General features: G+C 39.3%; 1 protein-coding gene across 1 annotated transcript in view; it reads left to right on the top strand.

The window, feature by feature from the left end:
• VAV3 (vav guanine nucleotide exchange factor 3) overlaps positions 1-20,960 on the top strand; it is a gene marked incomplete at its 5' end in the record, with an annotated part of 378,218 nt that overhangs the window by 165,204 nt on the left and 192,054 nt on the right. The window contains 6 exons of the mRNA XM_027772272.1: positions 3,028-3,086; positions 6,454-6,519; positions 13,032-13,140; positions 15,449-15,541; positions 17,751-17,819; positions 19,786-19,889. Of these exons, the coding sequence (XP_027628073.1) occupies positions 3,028-3,086; positions 6,454-6,519; positions 13,032-13,140; positions 15,449-15,541; positions 17,751-17,819; positions 19,786-19,889 (500 nt within the window). The remainder of the gene's footprint in view (positions 1-3,027; positions 3,087-6,453; positions 6,520-13,031; positions 13,141-15,448; positions 15,542-17,750; positions 17,820-19,785; positions 19,890-20,960) is intronic.

Genomic DNA, 20,960 nt, shown 5'->3' with positions numbered 1-20,960 from the left:
ACAGTTTATGAATATTATTTTTGAGTTCATTTTTCTGGATGCACTTGTTAGTATTTGTTCGTTTGGGGTCCTCTTAATTTCTAGACTCACTAGGGATGCTTTATCTTTACATTATTATGGGGAATTAATAGAGACCAATTTTTTTCTGAGTGATCATGTCTTCCTTTGATATCAGATGTTCAATTCAGTTAACCAGGAAGAAGTTTCATAGGGTCTTTCAATTACTTTTTTGTTTTCTTTTTTTCCTTTTTTGTCAGAGGGTCATAGCAGGAGCCAGGGTGAGAGTGTAGGACTAGCTTAGGTCAGTAGCTCACTCATCTACTCAGTATGTTCCTCATATGTTCCTCATGCTGGTTAACTCTGTGAGTCATCCGAAAGCATCCTGCTCCCTTTCTTTTGCTTGTGAAACATAAAAAAATTAAAAATTAAAATAAATGAATTGACCAAACTTGTATCTATTGTGTTCATTTTGCTTTGAAATGCATATGCATTGTGGAATGGCTAAATGGAGTTAATTATATATGCATTCCCTCACATACTTTTCATTGCAGGGGATGAGAACACATTTTTCTTTTCACAATTTTCAACATTACATTGTTATTACTTATAATCACCGTGTAAGTTAATTCAACTCAATCTGATTCCTCTACAACTCTACATATTTTCAATTTTAAAGTTTATTTCTTTCTGAGGGCCAGGACCCCTAACAGAGTCTTCATGCTGCGATCTAGCCCCTGTTCAGCTGACCTAGAACACGGGCAGATGCATACGTGACTGGTGCAGGGAGTTCCCAGGATGTGAACTCAGGACCTTTCCCATGTGGCTCAGTTAGGTTACCACTACATCATTGCCTGGCCCCAAGGTCACATTTATTGAGTTAAGCATTGGATGGACATTTCTCATTTAATTCTTTCAGTAACCCCATAAAGTAGTTATTTAGCTATTATTAAAATAATTATTTATATAATTCCATTTGTTATTTTTTAATTTGATGAGAGAGCGAGAGAGAGAGAGAGAGACAGAGAGAGAGAGAAAGGGACAGCAAGAAAGCAAGCTGCTATAGTCAGCCATGTGGGAGTCCAGCGCCCCAATCACCTTGCCATCTGCTGGCCCCTATCTAGCTATTATTATCTGCATTTTAAAGACACTAAGGTGAGCTTAGCTGAAATCTGGGCTCCAGGTATTCGTATTCCAGAACTATGAGTTTTTAAACACAACAACATACTACTTCCTGAAGTAGGCAACAGAAAAATACATGTGTGGCCAGGATATTTTGTGAGGTTTCTGCAGAGTACTGGAGAATTTACTTTTTTGTTTCTGTCTTTAAACTGAGGAATTAGAGGACCAGCAGGTGGTGTGGAGGTTAAGGTACTGGATCCTACATGACCAGCCGCACAGTTTGAATTCCGAATCTGGTGGCTTGAAAATCATGCTGACTATGTGTGCCTCTGTGCCCCAAATCCCCAGGGAAGAGTGGAGGAGAAGGAACTGGAGCATGGCTATCCCCCTGGGGGAGTGATTTCTCACTTTCTCTCTCTCTTTCTGGCAAGCACACACATCAAGAAACAAAAACTAAAAGACAAACTAGACAAAAGGCTGAGTAATTAGAAGATTATCTTAACGCAGAGATCCTTCCCCCTCATTCTTATTAGGCCTTATAGTAAAATCTCTTTTAGTTTTTGTTTTGTTCAATTATGAGAGGACAAATTATATCTGTTATCATAAAACCAGGTTTTATGAGAAAAATACATTTTAGGTCATTGGCTTCTTTACAAGTCTTTGAAAGTATGAGCTTAGGTATAAAAGATTGAAGAAAGAGTAAATTGTGGGGACCAGCAGTTAGTGTAATGGCTATGTTGCTGGACTCCCATGTAGTCGACCACAGTTTGAGTCCCGGACCCGGTGGCTTAAACTCACGCCAGGCAAGTGTGCATGCCCCAAGTTCCTGAGAAGAGAATGGAGGAGAAGGGATTGCAATGTGGCCACCCCCCTCCCCCCAGGGGCCACCCGCCACCCCCGGGGGGGGCGGTGATTTCTTGCTTTCTGTCTTTCTCTGTCTTTCTGGTGAGCGCACGCGCCCTATAGCAAAAACCTCTCCAGAAAGAAAAAAGAAAAAGTAAATTGCTAGGTACTAATGCTAAAACTGTAGCTGGGCCCAGTTAGTTTTAATTACTAAAGATTTTCATAAGGAATCTGTGAAACAGATGATCAGAGGTAATTCAGGGAAACACTTTTCCTGAATATACTTAGAATGATGATAATAAGGCAATTTCCTTAAAGTTGGTGAGTATAAATATCTACCATTTAAATATTTTACTTGTGTTATCTTATTTCATCTTCACAATCATCTAATTATAATTAATAATCTACCTGTCATTATAGACATTATGTAAGATACTAAATCCCAGAGAAGTTAAATAATTTACGAAGCTACCTGACTAATTAACGGTAGAGCCAGGATTTGCACTCGTGTGGTTTGGCTCAAGAGCTTACACTCCAAACTTGTCTGCTCTATGGCAGTGCTGTTCAGTAGAGCTTTCTGTGGTGGAAATGTGTGATGATCTGCATAGTCTAATACAGTAGTCGTATGTGGCTACTGGGTAATTAATATGTGGCTAATGCAATTAAGAAACTAAGCTTTTTATTTTTAAAATGTTAATTTAAGTCTAAATAGCCACATATGGCTAGTATATTGGAAGATAAAGCTTTAATAGGATCTTGTAGATTCTGTAGAAGTAGCTGTCAAATGATTGGTATCATACACTTTGGTCTAATTTCTTCTTTTACTGCCAAGGAAACTGCAACTCAAATGGTTTGGTAATGGTAACCTGGTCAAATCCTAAAGTTTAAGAAAGGAATACAATTATAATCTGTGTGTTCACACTTCCCAGTCATGCCACCCTTTGGCATCTGCAAATGTATGCTTCTATTGCCATTGTTAATGTAAGGTGGAATAGTACTGTTTTGGAAAGCAAACTTTCTCTCTTTTGAAATCTATGTCCCATTAATGTTGTCCTCTTTTCCCAGGTCATAGAAGCATTATCCCGACTTTCTCGCACACCTATAGCGTTGGCCACAGGGATCAGGTAAGATTTTTCTTTGCGCTTCTTGTGCCCTGTTAAATTTGAATACTCATGTTATAATTGAATGGTCATTGTTTGCAAAATATCTTGCATACAGAGACTGCATCTTAGTCACACAGAATGCCTTATATATAAGTACCCAATACACATTTGAAATTAAAAAAAAAATGACAGAGGGTGTGTATACTTGCTGGAGAGAGAGAGAGAGAAAGAGAAAGGAAAGTGAGAAAGTACCCCTGATGGAATGTGGTCACACTGCAACCCCTTCTCTTGGATTTAGGGCATGCACACACATGCACCCTGTGTGTTTCTCAAGCCACTGGGTCTGAGACTTGAACCATGCACTTGGCAATGTGGGAGCTAGCTGCCCTAGCCACCATAATACAGGCTGGGCCCATGTTTGAAATTTATTGAACAAGTAAGATCTAATCGAGAGTTGAATAAGACACATTGGCTTATTGTTTTCACTTCATTGGTGGTGTCCTCGATCTGCTTTCATTTTTTTTTTTTTTTTGGAGAGATTTTCACTGTAGGGCGCGTGCACTCACCAGACAGACAGAGAGAGACATAGAGACAGAAAGCGAGAAATCACCCCCCAGAGGGGATGGTCACGCCGCAATCCCTTCTCCTCCATTCTCCTCTCGGGATCTTGGGCACGCACGCACATGCGCCCGGCGTGAGTTTTAAGCCACCGGGTCCGGGACGTGACCCGCGGTCGACTACGTGGGAGTCCAGCGACATAGCCATTACGCTAACTGCTGGTTCCCGATCTGCTTTCATTTTTATAACTTCCTTTTGTACATATGATTCATTATGACAAACATCAATTCTTATGTAAATACATATTGTAAAAGTAGTGTAGTATGTTCAGTATTTTCTGTGAAGTAAACCATAACAACAACCCAAAATTTTAAGAGGTTAAGAAATAATCAGATAGTCTAAAATAATATGCATGTTTAATGATGTATGTTGAAGGTTTGATAAGTTTAGAAATAAATTAATAAAATAAATGCTCCCATCTTCTTGCCATGAGTATTGTGCAGTCAGCAAGCATGGTTATGTTGTTTTGTTTTTTTCTGCTTTAGGTACTACATGCTTAATTTAGATCAGATGGTAAAGATGTATTATTAATATAAGTGACATTAGGAAATAAAGAAAAACAGTTTTGAAAGCTGCAGCCAGGCCACATGGAAATGGGTTAGGTTTCATTTTTATCTTGTTCCCACAGGCTTCATAGCCCAGTCTCCAGCCCTCTTGGAGTTCTGTGAGCCTGTGTCTCTGATTCTGTACTTCCATTTTCTGTGTCCACCTTCCATTTTCTGTCTTCACCTCCCATGTACTTTTTTTTTTTTTCCTTAAGGCTTGTGGTCGTCAGAGAGAGACACAGAGAGGGATAATGAGAACTCATCTCTTAGGGGCCAGGATCTCTTCTCCTCCATTCTCCTCTCAGGATTTGGGTCATGCACACATACACATCCTGTAGGACTTTCAAATCACCAGGTCTAGGACTCAAACCACCGTCAACCATGTGAGAGTCCAGTGCCTTAATCACCATACCACCTGCTGGTCCTTCCCATGCACCTTTTAAGGGAGAGGGTCCCTGTGCTTAGGAGGGAGCAGGGAGCCTGGAGCCTGAGTATAAAACAGAATGACCTCAGGGAGTTTGCCCAGCAGATCCTTCTCAAAGTGGGCCAGGAATTTGGCAGCTTTGTACAGAAGTAGTCTGTAGGATGCCTAGATGTTCAACTCTACCTCATTTGCTATTCAGCACCTAAATATCTTTCTATTTTAATGTATATGAGGAGGGCAGGCTTTAGAAAGTTCATGGAAAATGGATATTCTGGAAAAAACTATGCAAAGCTATAGTTGTTTCCTCCCCTCACCCCCACCTCTACCACCAGAGCTGGCTCTATAGAATAGTGGTTAAAGTGCTGTAGAGAGGAAGCTGAATCCCAGGTGACTGACCAGGATTTGAGCCCTAGCCACAGCCACTTGAGAGTTATACTGGGCATGTGCATATCTAGGATTCTGAAGAGGACAGAGAATTGGAGGGACAAGGATGATGGCATAACTAGACCCTGATAAGGAGGGGTGCTTGTTTTTTCTTACTGTCTCTCTGATGTGTATATGTGCCACCTGACATTAAAAAAAAAAATTGCACTAAAGCAAACTTACTGTAATACCATTTTCCTTGAACGTTTGAAATGCCCTTATACTTTTTTTTTTTAATATGTAGACAGATTTCCAGGAAGCATGGCCTAATTTTCATGTTTTTAATGTATTTTTGATCCTAAAAGGTTATATATCAGGAAGGCTTTCCTTCTTTTTAAATTTTTCTTATCTATATTTTCAAATTTTTGCACACATATTGGTATAAAAATGCCTACATTTATTTAAAAAATGATTTTGAAACATCAACATTTTCCATGGCTGTTGATTTATTTGAAAGATGCAGGCATCTTGAATGTCTTATGTAGATTATGAATGCATAAACCAATGTGAAGCTCTGCTTTTCATTATGATTTATTTAGCAATTATTTAAAGTTTATTTATTATTTGATAGACCCTCTTGCTTTTGTAAAATGTGTAACACACTGGCTGGCTGAAAAGAAAGAGTAAAACTTTCACTACTCTGGTATAATTACTCTGGTTTTATTATGCCTAAACTTAGGCCATTATGTTGGTTATAAAAAAAAAACTACATAGTACCATGAGGCAAACAAGGAAGTCAAATGATTGGATTGGAGATAAACTGTGATTTTCTCAAATGGGGGAGCACCCTAATTTTCTTGAGACCTGGGTGACTCATTAGTCTAATACATGAAAATGAAAAAAAACCAAAAACCAAAAAACTTAAATACATTAAAGCATGAGTGAAAAAGTATCTCGGTGTCAGTAATGGGAAATGAAGGGTGGGATGCTTTCATCTTGTGCTGTTTTCACCTGTACAAGTGAACTGAGTCCTGGAAGGACGATATTACAGAATTCTTGTCAGTAAAATCAGACCCCAGAGCTGGGAAGAGGAGGTGCTGAAGGCAAAGCCTGTGCCTGGCTATTTGTTCTCTGAATCGGATGCTGCAGGTATCGGGCAGGTGGGAGACCAGAGAAGCACCCCGGCATGTCTTCAGCTGCACACGTTGTGGTGACCAGCTGCAATTGCTGCACGTGGTTTGGGATAGCAGCTGCTACAGGGTCCCTCTGGGAGATCCCCAGATTCAGCCTGTGGGCAAACGCTTGGGAGCAGCCTAGACATCGTTAGGCATGACTGGCCTGATCATTCGGGCGGCAGAGGAGCTTACATATTTAGTGGGAGGTAAATGGCCAGTCTGGTTATTGCTCATTCACTCATTTCATTTTTCTCCCCTCCCAGGCCCTTTCCAACAGAAGAAAGTGTTAATGATGAAGACATCTACAAAGGCCTTCCTGACTTAATAGAGTATGTTGAACATTTTCAGTAAAATGAAGCTATTGCCAATTTTGGCATTCATCATGGGTTTTAACTGTGGGAGTTAAATAAGCTGTTTAAAGGGGGAAAGTGGCTTAATGATTAAGACATGTAAGAATTAACCTTAAACCTGTACTGGTGTTGAAAAACATTACAAGGAAATGTACTTCGACTGGATTTTAGTTCACGTATGCATTCCTACAAAGAGTAAAGAAACATTTTGCAGGGAAATAAAATGTGAAAGTTTCTTAAAGGCATAATGGAAATCGTAGATAAAACTGAAATTAGACAATTGGGGAACAGTTCAAATGAAACAGAATCTATTACTGGAGTTGTAGGACAGATCATACATGTTTTATAAGTTCAAGAAAGGATGAGATGAATGTGGGATGAAATTATGAAGGAGGTGGTATTTTTTTTTTTTTTTGAGATGCTTTTGCTATAGGGCGCGTGCGCTCGCCAGACAGACAGAGAGACAGAAAGTGAGAAATCACCCCCCAGGGAGGATGGCCACGCCACAATCCCTTCTCCTCCATTCTCCTCTCGAGATCTTGGGCACGCATGCACATGTGCCCGGCATGAGTTTTAAGCCACCAGGTCCGGGACTCAAACCGTGGTTGACTACGTGGGAGTCCAGCAACATAGCCATTATGCTTACTGCTGGTCCCGGGAGGTGGTGCTTATTTCAAATGGAGAATGCTTTCAGGCCTTGTTCTTTAATAGTTATCAGAGGCAAAAAAAGCCCTTATAGCTGATTATCCTCTGCTGATTAAAGATCTGTACAGTTTACAGATAAATACAAAACACGATTCTCCTCCTCATGGAATGGATGACATAGATCAGGCATGTTTGTAAAGAACCATAGTAGTTTATGCTCTAAGATAGATTCAGATTTTGTAGAAATTCACCCATTCATCCATGTATCTACCCTAATGCGCCTTCCACACTGAGCTTGCTCTTGCTTTAGGACCAGAAGAAACTTGCTTTTTTTTTTATGTCTGTATGACTGAATCCCTCATTATTTAAGTCTTTGCTCAGATGTCTCTCACAGAGAGCTCTTCCTTGAGTGCTCTAAAATTGCCACTGCCCCTTACCTTCCTCTGTGTTTTCATGGTATACAAATCCAGGTTTGTTTCATGTACTGTCGGTTTCCTTATTGGAAGGTGAACTTCATAAGGCCAGGGACTTCACCTTGTTCATGGCTGGATTCCTAGGATTTCAAACAGTGTCTGGACCTCAGTAGATACTTGTTTTCTGAACGGAGTAGGTTGAAAGCGTCCACTGTTGGCCAGGCATTAGCTTCAGGCATAGAAGCTCCAGTCAGTGAGTACCACAGGCTCTCTGAGTATGTCTGGGTGCTATGTACACCCCGTGTAATGCCACGGCATTATTAGGTTGTTACCACTGTTACCATGTACAAATGAGAAAAATACATTTTGAAAAGCCAAGAAACTTGCTGCAGGTAATATCACTGGAAAACAAGTCTTTGGATTTAAACTGACACAGTTCTTATTTTAGAGCAGAGGCTTTTTTTTTTTTTTTTTTAAATAGAGGTTTCTGCTATAGGGTACATGTGCTTGCCAGAAAGACAGAAAGAGACAGAGAGACAGAAAGCGAGAAATCACCCCCTAGGGGGGATAACCACACCACAATCCCTTCTCCTCCATTCTCTGTGGATCTTGGGTACGCACACACACATGCCCAGTATGAGTTTAAGCCACCAGGTTCGGGACTTGAACCACGGTCGACTACATGGGAGTCCAGTGTCATAGTCATTTTGCCAACTGCTGGTCCCTAGAGCAGAGGCTCTTAATCACTGTGTTGACTCGCAGCTATGCCCTGGCAGGCTCTTCTAAGAGCTTTCAGCGGAAGAGCAGAGGAGGCAAATGTGGAATGAGGGTGGGCAGCTCTCTCCAGAGTTGGGGGCATTTGGTATGACCTTGAAGTCTTATATTTTACATATCTAGTAACAATCATTTCTTATCTCTTCTTAAAATCCAAGAACTCACTGATGTTAAGCAAAGATAGAGATAGTCTTATGGAATTAACTATAACTTTCATAAAGTCATTGCAAGGTTATTGATACTGTTATCGGCGTCTTTAAAGCATTAGGAAGGAAGTTATTATTTTTTAGGTGCTGTGAAAATGGTATTCTTTTAGAAACCATGCCAATGGTCACTTATTAATTTTTATAGCTTTTTCCCATTGTCTTTTGTTTTTTTTTTTTTTTTTTTTTTTTTGGCAGCGTTAATGTCAGGACAAATCTTGTGAGGATGCCTTTATAGCTAAATTTGGAGAAATCTTTGGATCTTAGATTAGTTGCTCTGAGATACCAGAGAGAGATGCAGTCTGATTTAACTCTCCACCTGGTTGTTGGTTGAAGGTCCAAATGTGTTATCCCGGGAAGTGCTTGCTTTTGAGGTTTTATTTGTTTGGTAGGAACAGAAAAGTGTTAATAAAAAAATTAAAATTTGTACTAGGGCAGAAATGGACCTTTTAGGCATGTGGGTGGACAACTGTCAGAGAATGACAACTGCCTGGTTTTGAGTTTTGACAGCTTAATTTTACATCTTAGTTCTGTTACAGTTTCTTTAGGCTCATGTACTTAATTCTAACTTTTGGGGTGAATTCATCTGAAGCCTGCCCTCCTACTTATGGAGGGATCATTCTCTCTTCATTAGAGAAATTCGCAGGATGGAGTGCAGAGGGTGTAAGACTGCTAAGCTTTACCCTAATGTTATTATCAGAGTATCAGACTTGCCTGTGTTTAGGTGGCCTGAACACAGGAACGCTAATATATTGGGTCATCAAAAAAGTCATCACGTGTTTTTCTATGTAAAACTGCATCATGACTTTTCTGACATTCCAGTAGATTATTGTTGATTTAATGACCATTTGAAGGCCATTACGTCTTTCCCTGCCTCAGAAATCAGAAATTGTTGATCAAAATGTCAATAAAAAAGAAGTCTTTAGTATGGGATCGAATAACAAAACCCAATCGGTTCTATCCCAATTGTATGTGCATGCATGTGTTTGTGTGCACACACGTATATAGTGATGTGTCACTTCTACAATTCTGAGTAAAGTCTGCGTGGATGTATGTAAATGGTGTCTTTACTATCATGGAAAATGCAGAACTTCAGCGAGACTGAGTTTTGAGGTGCAGGGTGGTGGGAGGGGTCAGAGGCAGGAGTGCTGGGATTAGGAGAGCCAGTGAGATGGCTCCATCCATCTTCCTGAAACGGACCCCGCTAATGCAGAACTCGGTCCTCTGTTGTTTGTCTTAATCAGCTCCCTCACAGACTCACCAGACCTTCCAGTCCTTTGTTGTGTTACAAAAAGTGCTCAGGCTGATGTTGCTGCCCCACTGTTCTCTGGCCAGATTACCTGCCTACCCCCTGAACACGGGAATTCCGGAACTGCCCGTATGACTCACCCTTTCTCCAGTTTTCTGCAGTAGAGAACTGAGAGGCATCCTTCCTGTTTCCTTACTCCCTGCTTGCATTGATCACCAAGCTTGGTCTACAGTCTTCCGAGGCTCTCTGTTCCTCTTCTCATTTGCTTTATCCTAGTGATGGCTCTTGCCCACTCTCACCCATGGTGTTTCACTCTTGGCTTAAACCTATCTCCCTGCATGTCTTCTTGCCTTGCCAGACTACCCCGTCTAAAACACCTGCTGACTCCCAGATGCCCATGCAGAGTAACAAAAAAGCAAGTAAGGCCGAGTTCACAGGCTGCGTGGCCCTTTGAAGTGTGGTGTCAAGTGTTTCTTCCAGGTGTCTGTCCACTCACCAGTCACAGCACATGGGGTGCCAGGCCTCTCATTGCCAGGCGTGTCTTTTATTTGGAATGTTCTTCCCCTTTTCTCCTTTGGTGCATGTCACCCCTTTGGGCTTTACGTTTCTTGAGAACAGAAACTGTGGCTGCCTAGTGTGCAGTCATATCTCCTGGGATGTAGACTTTATGGAAATACCTGTAGAATAGATCGACAAATATATTCAAGATCCCACTCAGATGTAATATCTTCCATGAACACTTCCCTGGCTTCCTTAGAGTAATTTTTACTCTTTTCTTTGCTTCTGTATTTTGTATTCATCTCTTTTGTTGCACATATACAGAATTCTGTGTTTATGTGCCGTATTCCATGCTAGACTACGGGAGAATTTGTGATCTACACATTTGTAGCTCTGAGGAGCCTGGAACTTAGTAAGTTCTTAGTAAGTATCTGCTGGATGCACGAATGGGTGGTCGAGTAGACAAGTAACTCTGGAGTGAATTTTTCTCAGAGCAGAGTTCTCTGAAACTTCTATTACCACCAGAACACCTCCTTTAATATACCTTCCTTTTCTCTGAGTGTTTGACAATTCGTTCCTGTCAATACCTCAAAATAATCCTTCATGATAAATATAAATAATGCTGTGATTGTTGTCCCTGCTTTGAAAAATGTTTCAGGTTGCGGGGGGGGGCATTTGTAATTATAGTGTTTTTATTCTTGTACATTTCAGTTTGTAATGTCCCATCTGCACAGGCTCAGGAGAGTTATTGAAGCTGAATTTCTGCACAGGAGAGATCCTAAGGGCTAGTATACTGAAGTTGAATTTCTTTCTGAGAGATGAAAATACTTATGTGTAGCATACCTATATTGGCTAATCACAGTACTTTAGGGTTATTAATTAATAGGAGGGATTTATGGAGTTCTTAAAGGAGGGAAGCACAACAGACAGTAAGTGGAACACACTGTTCCCAGCCTGACTGAGCAGGTTATAGTCTCAGGTGAGGGGATTGGGGAGGACACTCCAGTCTGTCACTGTGTAAGCGCTCATGAGGGCTTTAAAACAGTAATTATCTCATTTCCAGGATACCTGCAGAAGATTTTAAATTGATTTTTAAAATATTTTGTGGCCTAGGGGGACCTTTCTTTAAGCAAAATGCAAACAAAACAGCTAAATGCCAAGTCTAGTTGAACAGGGACTTGTGGAAATCTCTATGTGGGCTTGAAGCATGATTTGAAAACCACAGTATTAGAGAGTGATAATAATTCTAAAGTATATGATGTTTTCAAAAGACCATTTATACCATATCGTAATAGATATTCCAAGTTCTCCTATCTTCTCCATATTATACTTTTTATTTTTTTTTGAGAGGTTTTTGCTATAGGGCATGTGCACTCACCAGACAGAGAGAGACAGATAGAAAGAAAACGAGAAATCACCCCCCGGGGGGATGGCCATGCCGCAATCCCTTCTCCATTCTTCTCTTGGGATCTTGGGCATGCATGCACACGCACCTGGCGTGAGTTTTAAGCCACCAGGTCTGAGAAGCGAACCATGGTCGACTACATGGGAGTCCAGCAACATAGCCATTACACTAACTGCTAGTCCCTCCATATTACACTTTTTAATACAGGTGATGAAACTGAGGACAGGAGGCAGTATGAGAGAGTGGTTGAGATGCTATAACACAGACATGTTTTTTTGTTTTTGTTTCTGTTTTGAGAGAGATTTTTGCTATAGGGCACATGTACTTGCCAGAGAGTCAGAGACAGAGAGATAAAAAGAAAAAAATCATCCCCCAGTGGGGATGGCCATGCTGCAATCCCTTCTCCTATACTCTTTCAGGATTTTCTGGACACACACACACACACACACACACACACACACACACACACATACTCAGTGTGAGTTTTAAGCCACCGGGTCTGGGACTCCAGCGATTGACTACATGGGAGTCCAGTGACTTAACCGTTATGCCATCTGCTGGCCCCCAGACTTAGTTTTAAATCCTGACTGCCATCAACTGCCTGTGTTATCATTGACAAGTCAAAAAACCTTTTTGTCTTTCAACTTTTTCATCTCTCACTCTTTTTTAAGTTTTATTTCTTCCATAAGAAAGAGAAAACAGGATGGAAAGACAGACAGTACCCCCAGCAAGGCTTTGCGGCCATGATTCACTGCAGCCGTCCCTGGATCATGGGCTTGTGTTGGCCAGGCACCCTCAGCCCAAAATTCAGAAAAGAGAATATAGGAGAAGGGATTGCAGCATGGCCATCCCCACTGGGGGATGAGTTTTTGCTTTATATCTCTTTGTCTCTGACCCTCTCAGAGCATAAACCTGGAACCTTGCCAGATGGGTCAGCCTCAAGGAGCACTGCATTTTACCAATGCCCTCAATTTCCTTATCTCTTTAGTGAGTCCAATGATAATGCATACCTGATAAGGCAGTTAATACTGGATGAATGAAGTGAGATAATGTAGGCAGAGTGATCATTTATATGCAAATACCCAGTCCATGTTAGCTACTAGCCACCACAGCCCTCATTGTTGGATCCTTTTGTTTGTTACCATTGTTCTTAGCAGGGGCAGAGCTGTTCTGCAAGCCTTATGACTCCTTCTATTAAATCCATTTTATTTTCTCCATGGGTTTTTCTACTAAAACCCAGTAGGTTATTTCTAGATATTGTATTTACTGCCTAATAGACTTTTGCACTGTGTCCTGTGGTTTAGTGAGACCCGTGTGGACGATGAAGAAGATCTCTATGACTGTGTTTATGGGGAAGACGAAGGTGGAGAAGTCTATGAAGACTTAATGAAAGCAGAGGAAGCCCATCAATCCGTAAGACTTTTACTTGATTTTTTTTTTAATGTTACTCTGCATATTTTATTAGGAAAGTGATTACTTAAAAGACTAATGACTAATTAATTAGTAACCTCTGCTGGAATAAGTTTTATTTCTCCATACTTGTTTATAACTATATAACTCTGACTTAGTATTGCATTTGGAGACACAATCATGGTGTTTTATGGTTCAAAACACCCACAGGGAATCTCTGGTCTAACCCTTTTATTTATTTTTTCTTCCTGTTTTAAAAGATTTCTTAAAGGGCAGATGTAGTTGCCAGAGAGAGTGGGAAAGTGAGAAGGCACTCCCCAGAAGGATGGCCATACCACAATCTTCTTATCTATCAGAAGTTTGTTTACATGTGCCCAGTGTTTTTTTTTCTTTTAAGATGGGTCCAGGACTTGAAGAGTACAATTGCCCATGTAAGATCCAGCCACCGTCACCACCGCACCATGATCTGGCCCCAGTCCTTTCAGTTTACTAGTACAGAAACCAAGTCTGAGAGATACATGAAATGCCACACAGCTAAGCAGTGGCAGAGTGGCAATGGAATATATTTCAGGGAATCATGAAATTATACTATTAGGAAAGTAAATATTTCCTCAAAAAGCAGGTAAATATTTTTCTGTACACTTGATGCCAGATGAAACATATATTAAAGAATATTTCTTCACATCGGTTAGGCATTGATATCAAGTACTTTTGTGTCATTGTGAGTCTCCTCACCTTTTTTTGCTGTTTGATAAAATTAGTTTCAGATGTTGTCATAGTCAATATGAGCCTCTGAAACTTTAATTACCATGAATATATCTAGAAATTTAAAAACGTTACATTGAATTATTTTCTCACCTGTAATTTGAGGCAAAACAGGTCAGTTTCTTAGGCTTTCATTGATATGTTCTTTTATACTAAAGACTTGGCTCTTCAGCTGGGGGGCGAGTTAGCTTTTTTCTGTGCTTTGATGCATTTGTTCAGAGTTCTCTCTGTTCTTACCTTTAATAAGAGGCTGGGGAGTTGTCCACCGCCTGGGCTTCTGCATGATGGAAGCAAAAGACTTTTCCGTGTTAGGTAAATGGAATGAATGTGTGCTCTAGCCCACTGCATGAGCTGATAGGCCATCTGTGGCAGCATTTTCAGAGCATTTTTAGGTGACACAGTATTATCTGTACTCTTATTATCGTCAATTATTTTGGGCACCAACACATCATTGCCTCCCAAAGACAGTCTTTACTCAGCTGATGGAGCTGGGTTGTTTATTCGGGGCAGGATTTATTGGGTTGTCAGAAAAGTCATGACGTATTTTTCTGGTTGTCTTTGCAAAAATGTTTCATGTGTCATGACTTTTCCAATGACTCGATAATAGGGCCAGCCCAGGGCCTAGTGGTTAAGGTGGCTAGATCCCACATGGCTGGTTGACTGTAGTTCAAGTCCTGGGCCCAGTGGTGCTGGATACATGTGCATAGATGCCCAACATCCAGAGAAGAGGGAGAGCTGGAGGAGAAGGGATTTTGGTATGACTATGCCCCATGAGGGATGCTTCCTATGCCCTGCACCCATCTTTAGCATGTGTATATACTCTCCAGCAAATTAAAACAAACTAACAAAAACAGAACTAATTATTTAGTGGATTATGTACTTGGCAAGGTGCTAAGTGCTTCACATGGCTTATCTCACGTAGAACTCTTTGAGGCCAGCGCCGCAATTCTGTTTTACAAATGAGAAAACTGAGTTACAAAGAAATTTAATAATTTGTTCTCTATTACAAAGCTAACAACAACAAAACTGGTACTTGAACCCAGCTCAATCAAATCCTAGACTCTTCAGTCTTTGTATTGTGCTCTACAACTTCCCTTCTTAAATATTTTGCAAGAGAGCCAGACACTGAGATGGTCACATTGAAAATATGTTAGACGGTTTTTACTTAGCAAATATTCTTTTATTATTTTTGCAGTTATTTCTCTAATACTTTTGAAGTGTGTTGTATATCACGGAAACTATCTTTATCATTTGTGGTGTTTCCAGTTAAATTAACAGAGATGTTTTTATTTAAAGAGGGTGTCTATACTCAGAAATTTATTTTGAATTATCTAAAACATTTAGATAATGAACATCATTAACACTTCAAAAAAAAAGAGAAAGAACAGCAAGAGAACTTCATAAATGCACTTAAATATGTCTCTTAGTTATGTGTTTTATCAGAAAGGAAAATTTAAGAAAATCAGATATGATTTTGAAATCTTTCTACTATAGATTAATATATAAATTTGAATGAATAATTTTATTTTGATCATTCTAACCACAGAAATGTCTAGAAAATGACATACGAAGCTGTTGCCTAGCAGAAATTAAACAGACAGAAGAAAAATATACAGAAACTTTGGAGTCCATAGAAAAAGTAAGTCATCAGATATTATGCTTGATGCTCAAATACTGGCTTTTGTAGTTAATGTGTCAGACTCTGATTCTGCTGATGTCTCTGTATATTCTAATTTTCAGTAGACCTTTGATTTAAAGATCTCAAAGCAAATTTATTCCACAACTATTTATTGATTTTCTCGCACCTCTTACCAGTGTTTCCAGGGACTGAGGAGACAAGACTCTTGTTCTCTTGGCACGTTCTCTCTTATGTGAGGGTTTGGAACGTAAGCAAGTATGTCAGGTGGTAATAAGGTCTCTGAAGAAAAATAAGGCAGAGGAAAAAGGGGTCGTGAGTGATAGGGAGAGCACTGGTGGTCTTTATAGAGTGGGAGTGCAAGGCCTCTGTGGTATGCCCCCATTTAAGCAGGTAGCTGAGTTAATCAAGGGTTCTAGCCATGTAATTATCACAGTGGAGATAGTTGCTGGCAGAAAGCCCTCAGATGGGTAAGCATTCAGTGCATGCTTCAAAGAACAGCAGAAGTTCAGTGTGGCTGGAGCAGGAGTGAAGGGGAGTCAGTGCTGAGGGCAGAGAGCTGGTGGGCCACCATCCTGTATAGACATTGGGAAGCTCGGATATTTTGAGCAGAAGTGACATGGTGTGATTTAAGTCTTTACCGTTTTATTCTAGTTCTTGTGACTCCAAGGTGAAACTGGGAGAAAAACTGGAAGGCTATTAAAATAATCAAGATGATAGAAATCAGTGGTATTGATGGAAGTGGTAAGGAGTGGTCAGATTCTCAGTAAAATTTACAAGTAGAGCCAATCAGATTTAATGATGGATTAGAGTAAGGGATGTGAGAGAAAGAGAAGACTCAAGGATGACTTCCAGGTGTGAGCAGCTGCATGAATGATGAAACTGTTTACTGAGAGGGGAAGGCAGGTTTAGGAATCATGAATCTTTGGGGGCATATTGAATCTGTTGTACCCATTAGACTTCCAAGAAGATATACTGACTGAGTAGGGCGTTAGGCATATGAGTCTAGCATTAATGGTAGAATCAACAAGTAAATTGAGACACTGTCATTACACAATGGTATTTTCAGCCATGGGAATGAAATAAGAACATCCCAGGAAAATAGGTTTAAGGCCATGTCTGATGACATTTAGAGGTTAGGAAAATGAGGACCAGGAGAAAGTTTTGAAAGTTTAGCAAGAGAGTGAAGGTGTGGAAGAGTCATTTAAGGGAGTGGAGAGTAGATTGAATAAGGAAATGTAGGACAGTGTAGACAGGTCCAGTTCAGTTTGGTGGTCATATTTAAAATTATACCATCAGTGTAGTCCATGCTTACCTTCTTAGATATAGGCACAAACTATGCGGCAGGCTAAAATTAACAAGGGTTTAAATTTTTCTATAAAAGCATAATGGAAGGAGAGAGAGCAAGAGTATGTGCAGGGAAGTGATTCTGAGGATAGTTCATAGAGTGGAAACTGGTAAGAAGGGAGCGAGGGACATGAAGGATGTGGTTCGTCAGACCCACTGCCACTGAAGAATTCTTTAAAGCAATGAGCTTTGATTAAAATGGAGGAGGTAATGATGAGAGAATGGCTACTTGACATTAATGCTGTATAGCTCATAGATTTGTTGATAATGGCAAGGCCTTAAGGTGTAATCACACGATTCAGGAGCTGAGCTCAGAGTTATTGGAGGTCAAGGAATTGAGAGGCCGGGCTTTGGGAAAAATCTTTTCACAGATACTGAGATTACAAAGAATGAAAGAGATCCTGTAGGCCAGGAAAGACATGGTAGACCAAGAACGGCATTCTCAACGAATGAAGGGGAATGATCTGTAAATTCCATAAGTAAACTAATAATTGATCTCAGGTATCTATAATTTTTACAAAGCACCTGGAGGATATTTTATAGAAGTTTAAATGCTCAAACATATCTCTAAAATATTGCCATTGTTTGCCAATTTAACCAATAATGTCCTCTTTTTTCTTTTAGAAACATTTTTTGTCTAAACTTTTTATCCTGTACTTTGTACCAGCTTGTATTTATGTCTTGGTATCTCTGTTCGAATATAAAATTGTTAAGGTGGAGAAATTTGTTTTACTTTTTTGCTATTCATAATCCTGATAAACAATTGACTTCCAACACATATTTACTGTTTGTTGAATAAAAAAATACTATTCTAAAGATTAGGAAAAGATATGCTAATTATTACTTCCTTCTTCTCTCCTGGTAGTATTTCATGGCTCCACTGAAACGATTTCTGACAGCAGCTGAATTTGATTCAGTATTCATCAACATTCCTGTAAGTGAAAAATATACTAGATAAAATTGGACTGTACTTCTGTGAAATCCTCTTTTTCTTACTGGATTCCAGATCCCTATTTTAACACTTAATGTATCTTTAAGAATTTTGACCCTATCCTTTGTGTTCCAAGTTCTTATACCCTTAGTTTCTTGAAATATTGTGTTGTTGGGAAAGTCATGACACATTTTTGCATGGAAAAACATAGAACAATACTCATGACTGTCCCAACAACTTTATAACTGACATATCACATCTTCAACTAAAGTCAGTCAAATGGATAAGTAAGATTCATGCACGAGTCTTAACTGCTATGATGAGGTAGTCTCCATTAAATAATCCTCATGCCCTCTATTTGTCTTCTGGGGGTCACCTCTGTCCCCTGCTTCCCTGCTCTGTTGGTCTTCCAGCCCCTCTGACCTCTCTTAAAACACTGTCCTGACCACACCAGCTTCCTCTGCTTCCCATAATTCCTCTTCTTCCTTGGCCTCTGCTCTTTGGTACTTTCATCTTCTAGTTGTATCAACCTGGGCTTACATTTCTGAAATACACTATTTTCTTAACACTATTTTCTTATAGTTTAACATATTGTCTTAATGGAAAAATGTGAGGAGATTTTCTTCACATTTATGTAAGCATTTCAAGTTTCCGGGCACCTTACCAACAATCTTGAAAGGATATTTGCAAAGAAATCTCATAGCAACCTAGATGCTATGCAAAGTGAGGTCATGCTAGACAAGATTTAGGTTGTTAGAACTGTAGAATTTTCTTTGCTTGATATGCACACACACATTTTTTTTTCTTTAGTACAAGCTTTTATGTGCAAGCTTGCTTGTATCACCTGAAAAGTCCCTTATATTTTTATTTTGTTGTTTTGTGTTGATGAGCACTAGTTGTTAAGCTGTGGCATTTTGTCCTTATTCCTGAATTTGGCCAAGTGAAGACATTCTCACTGATGTGTGATATAACAGAAAGAAGATGCTCAGGGATCAGATGAAGATTAAGCATAAAACAACCTGCAAATCCTAGGTGAATAGGAATCTTGAACCACTAAGATAGGGTCACTGTAACTTAAACCCATATGATATTGCTTAGTATTATGGCTTTTCTATGCTCCTCAATAAAATGAGGACTGACATATTCACGTTTAATTTTCATCCTACCAAAGAAAGAGCATGGTGTGGAGTCAGTGTATGCTCCAGGGGTCAGAAGAAGAGATACTGGTGGGATTGGCACTTGGGTTCAAGTTTCCTCATTCCTGTGTCATGTACTTACTGCCTGACTGAAAATTACTTATCAGGAAAACTGAAATTCTGGCTTTTGAACTGCTATAGTAAACTATCCAGTACAATTTATTAGCTTATTTATGCCATTAGTTGTCTGGTTTCGAGTAATTTAGTCTGATTATTGTTAGCTTAGCACCAGGACACAACTAATTGACCAAAGAACAAATCTACATTTCTGTGTTCCAAGGACATGAATCATTACTTTATTCTGTCAATAAAACATTAAGCACTTGAATAGTTTTATTTAAAAATTTATAGTAATTAGAAAATGAAAATGAGCCATACCTGTTTTTATACACAGAATAAATTATCCTTTAATAAGTAGTGAGATAATTTCTCTTTTTTGTAGGATACTGATATTTCAAGTCAGATCTGAAATTGCTATTTCCCATGTATAGGGCCTCTTTCTTCCTCTCATTCCTTCTCATTTCTCTTGTTTCCTTTTCTTCTTTCCCCTTTTCTTTCTCATCCTCTCCAACCTCCTTACCTTCTCCTCCTCTCTTTCCAACCCCTGCCTCCTCCGTTTCCTCCTCTCTTTACTGATGGCAACAGGTCTGTATACTGAGAACATTCAGCATATCCTGAGTGGCAACTCACAGAATAATAGGGATTATAGGTTTGGGGTGTATTTTTTTTGGTTCTGATTGCTACTTTCCTTTCACACTGTTTTCTTTTCTAAGGAACTTGTAAAAGTTCATCGGAGCCTAATGCAAGAGATTCATGATTCCATTGTAAATAAGAATGACCAGAACTTGTATCAAGTTTTCATTAACTACAAGGAAAGGTAATGTTTACATTTCGTGAATATTAGTTTGTAATTACGGCAAGAGTTTGTATTAAAATAGCTAAGCAGCTATTGATACTGTTTATTATAATAATACCTGGGTAGTAATTAGAAAATGGGGACATTAATCTCAGGGTAGTAGTTCAAGCTCTGTGTGTCATAAATAAAAAAAAAAAAATGAATGAATGAGTCGAATGAGGAAAAAAGAGGGATCCTGTATAGTGCTCAGACTTTTGCATCTCGAATCAAAAGGCTGAAGTTCTTTTACAGGCCTTATTATTAGTGATAATCCTCAGAAAATAATTTTAACTCTCTGAGCCTCTTTCCCCACCAGTATATGTTAAGGGTAGATTGCAGATACCTAATGCTTCTTCCACCTGCAATTTACTTTTCTATATTTTGGAATATTAGAGTCATAGTCAAAGTCAGTTTCTCTTTCTAAACCTTTCAAACAATGCACAGGAATTGATATATCAAGGAATTTTCCTTTAAAAATAGTTCTTTTTCTTAAAATTAAGCAATACGTTTCCTAATACTGATTAAAAAGTGGCTAATGAATTGCTTTTCACCAGCTCTTAGGTAAACATTAATATCTTATTAGTAACTTTTTGCAGTGGAGCATTAATAAAAACGATAGACCAACCAGACTCTTGGTGAAATGTCTGTATTACCACAGAGATGCCCCTCCTGAAGTAGGCTCAGCTCCATGCATTGTGATTTATCTTCTTACCAGCAGAGTTCAGGGCCCTCATTCCCACTTTTCTTATCATATATATTTCTTAATTAAAAACTAGGAAGGAGTAGGAGGAGGGTTATTAATGAGTGGAGGCGTAAGTAGTGATTGCAATAAAATTGTTGTAGCAAATCAAACTATTTCTGCCTGCGAGTAAACAGCAAGAAGCTTATCTATAACAAGGGCTTAACTAGAAATTTTCAGTTTTATTTTTGAGATACATGTATGTGTACACAATGAACATTAATAGTCATTGTGCCAATTTGTAAAATCTACCTGCTATGAAAATGTACCCAGAATTGATGTCATTTAAATTTGGAACTGAAAATTAGTTATTT

Source organism: Tupaia chinensis, unplaced genomic scaffold, assembly GCF_000334495.1.
Source record: "Tupaia chinensis unplaced genomic scaffold, TupChi_1.0 Scaffold000270_1, whole genome shotgun sequence".
Lineage (NCBI taxonomy): Eukaryota > Metazoa > Chordata > Mammalia > Scandentia > Tupaiidae > Tupaia > Tupaia belangeri.
Note: the sequence above shows the minus strand (reverse complement) of the source record. Positions and strands in the feature narration are given on the sequence as shown.